The sequence below is a fragment of the Notamacropus eugenii genome, chromosome 1 (assembly GCF_028372415.1).
Source record: "Notamacropus eugenii isolate mMacEug1 chromosome 1, mMacEug1.pri_v2, whole genome shotgun sequence".
Classification (NCBI taxonomy): domain Eukaryota; kingdom Metazoa; phylum Chordata; class Mammalia; order Diprotodontia; family Macropodidae; genus Notamacropus; species Notamacropus eugenii.
This window is the reverse complement of record NC_092872.1, coordinates 709,230,963-709,244,165: the sequence shown is the minus strand read 5'-3', so window position 1 is coordinate 709,244,165 and position 13,203 is coordinate 709,230,963. Positions and strand designations below refer to the sequence as shown.

The window sequence follows — 13,203 nt, the reverse complement described above, 5'->3', positions numbered from 1 at the left end:
CCCATAAAGTTTCAGGGGTCAGGTTAGAAGGGGAGATCCACTGGGATGTAAATGCTCCCAAAGGCCTTCAAAGCTGCAAATTCAATAGCCAGTGGGCTGGCTCCTTTTCGTGCCTTATACAAGCTCATTAGAGGCAATTTCCAGGAGTGCAAGTTTACTTTGCACTGAAGACCCACTCAAGAAAGATGCAGGCATTTTAGCCTCATTTAGCCTACTTCCCAAATCCCCACAGAAACCAAACCCTCAACTCCTGTTTCTCCTGAATGTAATAGTACAGAAAACCTACCCCTTGGTAAGCACGGTAATTGCAATGCTTATGACTGTCATTTACAAGGAGCTGTAAAGCTTGTCACTGTTGATCTTCCCTGTAAGGGAAGTGCTTTCCCCAATTCACAGAAGGAAAAACTGAGGCTCACAGATAGTAAGAGACTTGCTCCTAGCCACACAGCTGCTAAAAGCCACATTCTGACTTGGCTTCTTCTTGACTCCAATTCCAGGCTTTTTTAGGGATGAGTCTTATGATTTCATTGGTATAATGAAGTTCCCTTTGAGTAAACTTCCTCTACCAAGGCAGCCTGGTACATGACTCACAATTTTTAATCTTTGAGAGCTCAAAGATTAAGTAACTTGCCCAAGGTCACAAGGACAGTCTGGCCACAGGCAGGCCTGGTCCCCAGATCTCCCTGACTCCTCAGCCAGCCCTCCAGTTACCAGGCCACATTCCTTTCCAAGATTCTTTCCATGACAAGACAACTCAGAATGGCTTGATTACCCTGGTCCGAAAAGACAACCAATGATACTAATTAGGAAAAATAACATTAAGAGGAGACAAAATCCTACTCTTCATCAGTGGGTTCAAAACTCTAAGGTCCATGAGTCCATGGGGTTGCAGAGCCCGGCTCCTGCCTGCTTCATGATCTGCTGTGACCAAAGACACTAACAACGACGACAGTTAAAGGTACACAGTGCTCACTGTGTCGAAGCATTTTACAATTATTATCTCATTTGATCCTTGTGATAACCCTGCAAGATGAGGGCTATTATTGTCCCCATTTTAGAGGTGGGGAAACTGAGGCAAGCAGAGGTTATGTGACCTGCCCAGTACCACACAGCCACTAAGCGTCTGAAGCCAAATCTGACTCCAGGCCCAGCTCTCTATCCACTGCATCATCCAGAAGCTAGTATCCCAATGACATACTTCCGCATGTCTCATAAATCTGGTCCTTGGACAACAGACATTTAGACCCACCATCACTCTATAAACCCAACCCTTCAGCTTGGTAGGAACTGCTGGAGTTTGTAGTCTACTTGAAAAAGTCACCCTTGCACCATAAGGAGGCATTTGAGGGGGCTCTGGGTGGAGGCAACATTGATAAATGCCATCTCCACATTCACTGTCCCATGGAGGCTATTCCAGATCTCTTCATTCTTTCTCAAGCCTCCTACGTGCAGCATCATAGACACTTACTGTCTGTGTCCCACAAGGCTTTGTCCTGGGCTCTCTTCCCTTCTTCCTCTGGGCTATCTTCCCTGGCATTCACATCAGCTCCCTTGAGTCCAATGATCATTGCTGCACACTATATATATCCAGCCCTAGTCTCCCTCCTGAGCCACAGATATGAGTCTCTAACTACCTCTAAGGCATCTTGAATTGGATCTCCTGCAGGCAATTCAAACTCAACATGTCCCAAAACAGAACTCATTATATTTTCCCCCAAACCTCCCTTCTTCCCAGCTTCCATATTACTATCAAGGACACCACCATCCTCCCAGTGACCCAGGCTGGCAACTTCAGTAGTAACCACAACTCTTCCCTCTCACTTGGCTCACTGACCCCATAGACAGTCTGACCTTGTCCTTTCTGGCCCTCGTCACCCTTCCCACCCCAATTACTCCCGCCAAAGCAGAGGTCTGGCCATCCCCACCCCCAACAAACTCTACTGGCTCTTAGTACTGACCCCTTCTTCCCCTTTCAGTTTTCTTATACACTACTCCCCTGAACATATTCAAAAGTCCAGCCTGGCCTTCTTACTGTTCCTTCAATATGACACTTTCTCTCCTAACTTCACTCCTCCTCCTCACTGTGGCTTCCTGGCTTCTGTGGCTTCCCTCAAGATTCAGCTCATTCAAGAAACATTTAATAAGCACCTACTCATGTAACTGTGGGAAAAAGATACCATAAAAAATAAGCACCTACTATGTACAATGGCACAATGTAAAGCACAGAGGATGCAAAGAAAGGCAAAAATTAGGTCCCTGCTTTCCCAGTCAAATGAAGAGGGAAAAAAACAAACATGCAAACTGCTACGTAAAAACAAGTTGTAGAAAGGATACAGAGGGAAGGCATTAGAATTAAGTGACATTGGGAAAGGCTTCCTGTAGAAGGTGGGATTTTATTGGGGACATGAAAGAAGCCAGGAAGCCAGGAGATGGAAATGAGGAAAGAGAGCACTCCAGGCATGGGGGACAGACAGTGAAAATGTCCAGAACTTCAAGATGGGGTGCTTTGTTTGAGAAACGACAAGGAAGCTGGTGTCACTGGGCTGGGGAAAGCGGGGGACTGTGAGTACACTATAAGAAGACATGAAAAGCAGAGGGAGCTGGGGCTGGGGCTGGCTCTAGAAAGAGTTTTGAGAACAAAAATCAAACAAAGAATTTCACATTTGATCCTGAAGGTGATAGGGAGCCACTGGAGCTTATTGAGTAGGGAGGTAATACTGTCAGACCTCACTTTGACAGGTGAGTGGAGGTCAGACTGGAGTGAGGAGAGACTTGTGAAAAGGAGATTGCAATAGCTCAAACTTAAGGAGATGCACCGGGGTGGTGGCAATGGCAGAGGAGACAAGATTCCCTTCCTTTTTCCACTGCTAGGACTTCTCTGAGACAACCGTCCATTAATGCCGGATTAATCTATGTATATCATTGTCTGCATGCTATCCCCCCCATTAAGTGAGATCCTTAAAGGCAGGTCATATTCTTGACTTTCGTTGCATCAACAGCACTTAGCATAGTGCCTGACGTACTATCCTAGCTTCCCCAGCTTCCTTCAAGACTCAACTCAAAGTCAACCTCCCACAACAGACCCTTCCCAGTCCTGCAAACTTCTAGCTGCAGTCTCTGAGATGACCACGTATAACACTGTCTATGTCTTGTATGTCTACAGTTAACTGCATGTCAGCTCCCCAGTTAGGATGGTAACTCCTAGAAGGTGGCGACTCTGTTTTTGCCTTTCTTTGCATCCCTAGCCTTTGCAGTAAATAAATGCTTACTGACTGACTGCTAACTCACCAAGTCTGCATGTGTTCTATTGAGCTTTGGATCACAAAAGCAGACCTTTAGGAGAGATGACTGGCACATATTCTTCCAAATGCTGATTCTGCCGCTGAAGGCTTGTCCAGGCTTGGGCCAGTATGGGAAAATGAGGCCACAGCTCAGAATCAGAGAGGTCAGAATCAGAGAAGAAAGGAAGAGTCCTACAGTGGTATAAACCTGTCACTACCAACTCTGTGACTGAGATCTCTCTGCTTGGGATGCTCATTACAAAGATGTATGGGATTCCTACAAAACTCACACTGTTGGCACTGACGCAATGAAGCTGCTACTCCCCATAATGAGACTATGAAACAAACTGCCCCATATTAGGAACAATGGCAGAGCCTGGAGGTGTGACCCACCTATACAAGGGACTTTTCCACTGTGGATATTCTCTCTTCAGTCTGCTCCTTGATAAAACCCATCGGCTGAATGATGCTTACCCTCTGGCCCTTTCAAATTCCTGAGGAGTAATCTCTTTTGCACTAGTCCAAGGTAAGAGAGGAAAAAACCTTTTAAAATATAATCATGCTGGTTCTACACATGCAAAAACAAAACTATTACAGAATTTCTCTGCCAGTCTTAAAACAGGTAAACATGACAATGTTATTAAATATCATGTTTGGGGAAAAAATATCTGATCCCAGCTTCCCTTTAACTCAGAAAATCTATAGGAGTTCCAAGTGGAAGGGAGAAGTTGGGAGATCCTCTAGTCTGTACCTAAGCAAGAATCAGCTTTTACAATAAATAAATATCCCTAGCAAGTGGTTATCCAGCCTTCCCTTAAGTAGCTCTTGGGATAGAGAACTCATTACCCACTGCTACACTTATGGATAGCTTTAAACTCAAATTCAATGACAGAGTTTGTTCAAATCTCCTAAGAAAAAAAAAAAAAGCTAACCCACTCCTATGAAACTGTCCCGTCCCAAGAATTCTCTTTCAGATTGAGTGGGGCGGGGAGGTGAAGGGGGGGTGTCATGACAGAGAAACAAACCCAGAAATATTCCAGAGCTCAACACACAAAAACACCTTGCAAACCTTAAACTGGAGACAAGTCTTTAATTGGGAAAGAGTCCATTACCATCTTGGATCCAAAAGGACCAAGCTGTTTTGCCCAAACCAGGTAAAACTATGCCAGAATAAAAATGTTTAATGGAAAATTGGAAATGCTCTAACCATTTATGAAACACAGGTTCTGATAAAGACCTGTTCAAATACTTCAACATGACAGGGAGAGGGCCCTAAATCTTCAAAGGCTACGCCCACAGAATGCTAGCTTGGGCAGGGCCTACAACCTAGAAAGCCTTTGCACATGGTCCCACCAATGGACTGTGGGTCTGTGGTCCAAAGAACAGTCTAAGCTAAGTTCTAAGAAGCCCATAACCAGATTTTTTTTTCCTTACCACAGGAATTCAGAAAGACCAGCCACTAAGGTATGGGAATGAAGGGTGGGAGAAGAGAGATTGAGGTCGACATGGACTAAGGAAGTGTTCATATTGATTAAAGCATGCATCTTCTGAAATACAAAAAACCATTTATAAAACATATGAGGTCACTCCAACCTCTGACCTCAGAAGAAAAACCTGGCAGGGGTCTAAGACAATAACATATAACTTCCTTTGGAACTGACATTTTTTCCACAGGAAGTCTTCTATTCAACTCAGCCTAAAGGATGATGTCTCTGCTGGATTTTAATAGGAAACTACTATCTACACTGAACCAAAACTAAAGGCTACTGTTTTCAGGAAAGGTATGGTTCTACTGATCCTGTGTGACTGAAATTAGAAGCCTTCCAAGTATCAGGGAAACGTCTCTAGTAGCTCACCTTCAAAAGGACTCCCACATCTATCTAAAACCAAGGCAACACTATCATTTTTCTTAAGAAATAAATCCCACAAACTCAGTTCCTCCAGGCTGAAGGTAACTGACTTGCTGGGTTTATGGCTTCTTTCTTAACATTCTTAACTACACAGAAATAGAACTATAAAAGGGTATTGCAATTTTTAAACATTTATTTTTCATGGTGTTTGTTTTTAAATGACTAGATTCTCAAACTTTCCGGGAAAGTAAAAATCATCATTATTATCTGGGGCTGTTAATAATGGAAGGGGAAGGGAATAAGCCATAATGTAATGGCTTTTAAATGCAAAGCACTATGTTAATATTTACACACGTTATCGCATCCAATCTTCCCAACACCCCTGGGAGGTAGACACTGGTAATACTCCTGTGTTACAGATGAGGAAACCGATGCTAAGACAGGTTAAGGGACTTGCCCAGGGTCACAGAGATGCTAAGTGTCTGAGGCCACATTTGAACTCAGGCCTTCCTGAAGCCAAGCCCAGCACTCCACCCACTGGACCAGCAGCTGTGTATTACCAATTATTGCCATTAACGATATCAACAGCTTACATTCATATAGTACTTCATAATCATGGCTTACAAAACCTTTCCTCATCGTGACCCTGGGAGGCAGACGGTGTGAGCGTTCTCATCCACATATATGCACGTGTGTGTGTGTGTGTGTGTGTGTGTGTGTGCACATACATATGAATACGTATTTTATGTCTGCTTGTTTTGGAAAGTGAGGTCCAGGAGTTGATCAACTTGCCTGCTCCAGGACACCAAACTGTGCCGCATTCTGCTTTACTGCCTCTTATTTCATGTTTGTGTCACCAAAGACACGTGTAAGAAAAGGTTAGTGAAATAACAAGTGAAAGGTTAGCTGGAAGCCAAGCGGAGAGCATTCTGTAATGGAGTCACTTAGCCGTATCGAAAGCAACCATACCACTCACCAGCACAGGTATTTAACCTCCCCTCCTTTCCAACTCTATTTTCTTCCTCTTCATTCCCCCACCCCCCACCCCTTCCCTCTGCCTTTATCTTGGACCTGCTCCAGACACTGCTCAGTGCTATCATGGCACTAAGAAAGAACGGCAGAGTGGACAGAAGGCCGGGCTTCAGATTCGAGAAGCCTTGGGTTCAAATCCTACCTCATGCACTAGCCGTGAGACCCCCAGTAAGTCAGTTAATCTAGACACGCCTCAGGGAGAGGACAAGGATGTAACACCAACCCCACAGGACAGGCAGGAGTGATTAAAGAGATAACACTCAAGCCATCAACTAGAATTTATGAAATGGCAGCCATGAGCCAGGTTCTGTGCTAGGTGCTGTCCCCAAGGAGCTCCCTCACTTTGTATACTGTAAAGCACAGCACAACATCAGCTGTTTTCACTGCTCTGGGTGCTGCTACTTCCAGAGATCTCTGACCGGTTGCACGGTAGCCCTGGGACACTGGCAGTACCTCTGGGGGCCCCTGACCCCTCCCCCTTCATAGAGAACCCAAGAGCATCCACATCATCTTAAGCTTTAAGCAAATAGTTAAGATTCAGCATCTGTGCCCAGGCTTACCCCAGCATCCCACAGATATTTGTGTATTTCACTAGCGCCACCTGCTGGTTCAAAGTTTGTAAGTCTTCCATTCCAGGACATGGGCAAAAAGACAGCAGGATCCCTTTAACCTGAATTACTTTAAAGCAACTGTGGCCACAAAGTGAGAGAGAAAAAACTGCAGAGAGAAAGCAAAGGAGGAATTTGAGTAGCCAGGTGCATGTGAGGCAGAAGAGTTGGAGGGGATGGAGCAGTGTGGCCGTGGCAGCTGCCCACCTGCACTCTTGGATTTGACCTCAGACGGAAGACTGACCTTGACTGCTGCTTTGCGTTCATTTTAACTCTTGTTCTTTTCCATGTGGCAGCTAGGTAGTACAATGGACAGGATGCTGGCCCTGGAGTCAGGAGGATCTGAGTTCAAATCCAGTCTTGGACACTTACTTGTTGTATGACCCTGAGATAGTCATTTTGCTCCGTTTGCCTCAGTTTCTCATCTGTAAAATGAGCTGGGACAAGAAAATGGCAAACTACTCCAGCATCTTTGACGAGAAAACCCCGAATGAGTTCAGGAAGGGTCAGACATGACTAGAAACAACTCAACAATACCACAACACTCCACTTAAAGCAAGTCACTCTGACTTCCCATTTTCCTTCAGCCCAAAGCTGAAGACATCAACAGGTTTTGATTTAGGAACTGAACTTCTAAGACCCCTAAGAGAGCATCTAGTCTAAAATGAAGGACATTTTACAAATGAAGAAACTGAGGCCCAGAATGCAGATATGTCTTGCCTTTAGCTACACAGGCAGTAAGTAAACCTGAAGAGGCAGGAGATGAACCCTGGTGCTTAGAAACAAATTTCTAGAACAGGGTTTTGTGCACCTCAAACAATAACCACCAAAACCCAAATAGACTTTTACAGAGAAAAGAAACACCCAACTACAGTCCTCCCAGATGGGATCTCTTGCTACATATAGTCTGACACCTATCATGATTGAGTCCCTGACATTTTCCAACTCTTACTACTGGCTCCAGCAGGACTCTTAGGAATCTCAGGGTTTATCTTCTAGTTCTGACTGTGGACTACTCATCTTGACTTCATGATGAAGTGAAATCTGCAGGGGGTCATCCAGGAAGAATGGAGAGGACACCTGGCCACCAAACAGCATGAAGATTTTCTTTTGAACAGATCCAGCACTCATGCCTTCCACTCCAGAAAGATATGGAGAAGAAATACTTCATCCTGAATGCTCTCACTTTCTTCCTCTCTCCCTCTCCTGCTCTCCAAGGACTTCCCACACCAATCTCTGGCCTTCTCACCAAGACGTATTCAGACTAGAATGGAGCACAAAAAGTCTGGGAGGCTCTGCTAATATCTCCCTGTCCCTGTGATCCTGAGCAGGTCATTCAGCAGCTTTGGGAATTGCAGTTTTCTCAGCTGTCAAAAGAGAAAGCAGGGCGAGGGCAGGGGCTTTAGGCCTTTTTGGTGTCAAGGACTCCTCAGACAGTGACCAGGAAAGCTGATGGAGCCCTTCTTAGAATCATGCTTTTAAATGCATAAAAGAAAAGTCATTACAGGATTACAAAGAAAACCACTTACATGGAAAGAGTTACCAAAATGTTTTTAAAAACAAATTCACAGAATTCAGTTTACAAACCACTACCCCAGATGATTGCTAAGGTCCCTGGAATCCTGTGAAACCAGCACTAACAGCAAATAAATAGAACCTGACTTTTTTCAAAGTCTCTAGAGGACTAAAATGGGGAAAAAAGATGTCATATAAAGGATATCAAGGTGTCTGAATGGATAGAGCGCTGGACCTGGAGTCAGGAAGCCCTGGGTTCAAATCGAGCCTCAGGCATTTACTAGGTATGTGACCCTGGGCATGTCACTTAACCTCAGTTTCCCAACTGTAAAATGGGGATAACAGCACCTACCTCATAGAGTGGTTGTGAGGATTAAATGAGATATTTGTAAAGTTTGGCACAGTGCCTGGAATATAGTAGGTGCTATATTAAGGCTTAATTCCTTCCCCTTTCCTCCTTCACATCCCTGGGAAGTTAGTCAACAAGCTTATATAAAACACTTAATACGGGTCAGGCAAAAACTTCCTGTCCTCAAGTTTAGCTACTAATGGGGGATACAACATGAAAATAGCCATGTGTGTACAAGACAGGTATACAATGTAATGGTGTAAACAGATGGAAGGCCATCTCAGAGGGAAAGGGGGATTAATGGGGCACAGGAGGAAAGGGGGGAGGCTGGGCTTTGAGTTGCGTCTGGAATGAAGTCAGAGAAGCTACAAGGTTGAGGTGAGCAGGGATAGCATTCCAGGGATGGGGGACAGCCAAAGCAAATGTGTGGAATAGTGAGATTAGCCCACTTTCAATTCTATGAGCAGATTTTCCATTTTCCTGAACCTCAAAGAAATTCCGGAATCTGTATAGGAAAAACAAAACAAAACCTACTCCAAAGATCCTTGAAAACAACTTTATCTATTACTTCCTACGATTGTGGTCATAAGTAACACTACTCCTACAAACACCCTCCTGACACCCCAAAGCCCACAAGCCACTATTGAAATCTTTCTCTGTAGGCCAGACGGCACCCAGGGAGGGACAGCCTTCCTACCAAAACAGCTCAAGACTTTTCAGGAGAAACTTCCAAGTTTCTTAAGGACTCCCTAAATAAAGAACAAATCCAATTAAAATCAATCTCTTTCAATTCAACAACTATTTAAAAGGCACCAACTGTGTGTAAAAGACCAGTAGACCAGGCACTGGGCCTGAAACTCAGGAAACCTTAAGTTCAAAGCCAATCTCAAACAGTTCTCAACTGTGTGACCCTGGGCAAATCACATAACCTCTGTCTGTTCCCTAGATACAGAGGCAATAATAACAGCGTCTACCTCCCAGGTGGTTGTGAGGATTAAGTGAGATAAAATTTGTAAAGAGTTTAGCATAGTGCCTGGCAGATGGTTATCCCGAGCCACCCTTACCCCCATCCCCAATCCCATCATCAAAGACAACATGCTGGGATATAAAATTTCCAGAAGTACTAAACTAACTTTTAATAAACTTCAATTGGAAATTAAACAACGTGTTGTAACACAGAATAAAGTTGTTTGGCTTGAAAATTTAACATCTAGCAGAATAGACTCTTTAAGATGCATAGTGTTTCCTCCAGGAAACAAAGAGCTACTAATGATAGCTAAAGTTTCCCCTCCCCTTTCCTTGGAAATAATGAAGTAATAACTTAGAACTGGTGCCCAAAAATAGATAACCTTGTCTAACTATGTTTGGGGCAAAGGAGTAAACAATCAAAAGATCTGGATTCTCAATTTCACTGTCACTTGCCAAAGGACCCTGGCCAAGTCCTTCTGATTCTAGGTTTACTCACCTCAAAATGGGAACGCCAACCGCCCTGCCTATGCCATTGGATGTTTTGGGAATTAAATGAGACTAGAAGCATTACTGCTATTTCTACTACTTGCCAACAACTATGCCTAGGCCCACCATGAATCTTCTGGTCAGTGACAGATTTCAACATGCCAATTTCATGTTTTCAAATTTTGGTAACAAAGCCACAAAACGGAGGTAAATAAAGTAGATAAGTTTAAATAGGCATTTAAACTAAAAATGAAGCAACCACATAGAGGACACAAAAGGGCGCTGAGGAAGAGCTAGGAATATGACTACCTCTGTCTCTTATTTATAAAGAGATGTCTACTGTTTTGAGACACTCAGTCTTGTTCTAAACCAAAAGCAAGCTGGAGTAGGGACCTATATGCATTTGAGAAAAAAACATGAAAGGTATTCAAAGCCCTCTTTTTACAATACTTCAAAGTAATCACGAAATTGACTCTGATAGGTGCAAAGTACTGAGTTTTTCTCCCATAAAAGGAATTGAAGCAATAATTTTCCAACCCCAAAATATTACAAAACATTATGTGCATTTTGTAGGATTTTAGTTCCTATTTAAGGCTTGTAATCTTCCACAAAACTGCAGCATTATTGAGTGGACAGAAAGGGAAATTTGGCAACAGAGCACCTCAGTGCAAATCCTTGCTCAGTCGCCTATGTGACTATGTGACCTTGGGCAAATCTTTTCCCCCCTCTGGGCCTCCTTTGCTCATCTGTAAAAGGAGATGGCTGGACTACAGATGATCTTCAGGGCCCTCACAAGCTCTAAAACCTACTCTCATGTTTAATCTGGGGCACAGAAGTGACCTTGGGATCTTTAGGTTGGCTCACCTGTAACTTTCTGGACCAAAGCCCCTTACCCTGACACATAAAAAAGTGCTTAACAAGTGATTTTTCATTCATTAAAAGCTACATCAGTAGAAAATACACTCTTACACGTCTCACCTGTCTGGAAGACTTCATATGCAGATACTTCAACAGACTGTACATCCAAGGCTCAACCTAATTTTGTAGAGTCTCATCACTAAAGGTAAAGTCACCATGTTTCTGACCACTGAAACTCATAAATACCATTTATGGAGGCAGAGTAGAGCTACAATCTAGACCCTTTCCTTCCTGAAATCCTTTAAATAATTTTGGTTTAAAAAGAATTAAAGCTTATTTTATTTTCAAAACTGCCTTTCACTTGGGCTTCATCATGAATATCCAAACTTCTGGGGGACAGTGGTAAGAGTTTAAAATTAATTAAAATGAATTAACTAAAATGAATTACTGCAGAGTGCTACCTTACATAAATTTATAGAAGCATACAGAATATACAAATCTATATCAATGCGGATTTACACGTAAACCTATGCGTTCACACAGACATCCTACATACAGCAAGTGCACGGGGGGACAAGGAAAAGCTACTTCTCTGAGTCCCCGTCTTTACCCACAGGAACAAAGGTCTCTCCGGCTCAGCCCTGCGGATCTGTTACCAAGGCAGGCAGGACCGGACTGGACTCAATAATTCAGCTCGGACACAAGAGAAAAATAAAGAGGGAACGCAGGACGTGAGCAGGAAGCCGCCTGTAGAGTTGGGACGGCCGGGACCCGAGGGCTGCTTCCGGGCCGGGCCGGGCGCACGGCTCTTCCGGGTTCTATTTTATTTATTCTATTCTGGAAGCCTGCAGGGTGAGCTGGGCTAAAGGAGGCTGCCAGGAAAGATGATCTCTGGAGAGCGGGGACGCCGGCACGAGTGGAAAAACCGGGGCGTCGGAGGCAGGAGACGCGGAAAGATGAAGCGGACCGAGGGAACCCTGCCGGAGGGGGAGGGGGAGGGGAGCGGAGGGGGGAGGGGGGAGGGGGGAGGGGAGCGGAGGGGGGGGCAGCGGCCGGAGCAGGAGCAGCCAGGGCTCCCTCCCCACGACCTTCGCCCCCGGCTTCTCACACTCTCAGCTCCTCCAGCCTGAGGACTGTCCGCTTTTTGCCTTTCCGGGGATCCCGGCACACAGTAGGCGCTTAAGAGATGCCCCTTGCCAGCCCCTTGCCAGCCCCCGCCCCCAGGTCACCGGCGCCGGGCCCTGCCCTGCCCCCGGCTCTCCGCGGGACGCTCCCGCCCCCTCCCTTCCCCTCCCCCCGAGCCTCCCAAAGTGGGTGTATAGACAAACCCCTCCTCAGAGGCCGGAACCACCGTCCCAGGCCCCTCCCACAGGAAGCCGCCTCCCCCCGCCTCAAAAGCCGGCAGCCAAGCCTCGGCCCGCCCCGGCCCGGGCTGCCCGACCCTCCCGGGGCCCGCCCGCCCGGCCCGGCTCCGAGGCTAGATCCCTACCTGCAGCAGGCCAAGCAGCGGCGCCGAACTCCTCTTCTACTTCCGCCTTCGACAGCTGGAACTCGGGCCGGGTCAGGTGGCCATTGTTGGTCACCTGACCCGGAAGAGGCGAGCCCGGCCCACACAAGTGTGGGCAGGCGAAGCCGAGAGCGCTGGAGGGCGCCAGGAGTTGGGCGGGGCGGGGGCGAGGCTTGCGGGGAGCCAGCCCCTTTCCCAGTTTCTTTATATTTATTCAGAATTAACCTTGAACTCGAGCTGCAGCCCGCTTTAGAGTCCAAGCTCCCTGAGGGCAGGAGCTCCGTTTGGTTCCTTGTTATGTTCTGGGCTCCATCCCCAGTGCCAGGACCCACAAGAGGCATCTTTTTCTTGGAGAAAGTTCTAGAATGAATGAATGAATGAGAAATAATTTGTTAAGCGCTTACAGTTGATACTGTACCTAGCTGGGGATACAGATTCAATTCAATCCAATAAACATTTATTGTCTACCCGGTATTGGGGCGACTAGGTGGCACAGTGCTCTAGTCAGGAGGACCTGAGTTCAAATCCAGCCTCAGACACTTACTAGCTGCGTGACCCTGGTCAAGTCACTTAACCCTGTTTGCCTCAGTTTCCGCATCTGTAAAATGAGATGGAGAGGAGTATAACAAATCACTCTAGTAGCTTTGCCAAGAAAATTCCCCAAAGGGGTCAGGAAGACTCAGACACAAGTGGAAACAAGCAAAAAGCAGCATTCCAGGGACTGTGCTCCGTTCTGGGGATACAAAAA

General features: G+C 45.6%; 1 protein-coding gene across 4 annotated transcripts in view; it reads right to left on the bottom strand.

Moving 5' to 3' along the window:
- The window catches only part of WWP2 (WW domain containing E3 ubiquitin protein ligase 2), a 120,317-nt gene extending 107,789 nt beyond the window's left edge, over positions 1 to 12,528 (bottom strand). Inside the window, exons 1-2 of one of the 4 annotated variants that reach the window (XM_072636461.1) lie at positions 11,069 to 11,954; positions 3,675 to 3,797 (exon numbers count right to left, since the gene is read on the bottom strand). Coding sequence is in view for 1 of the 4 variants with exons in the window: in XM_072636460.1 (XP_072492561.1) it covers positions 11,069 to 11,113 (45 nt within the window). In the remaining 3 variants the exon portion in view is untranslated. Of the gene's footprint in view, positions 1 to 3,674; positions 3,798 to 11,068; positions 11,955 to 12,437 lie in introns of those variants that run through there. The other 3 variants (XM_072636462.1, XM_072636460.1, XM_072636463.1) reach the window with 3 other exon arrangements.
- Between the last annotated feature and the right edge of the window lie 675 nt (positions 12,529 to 13,203).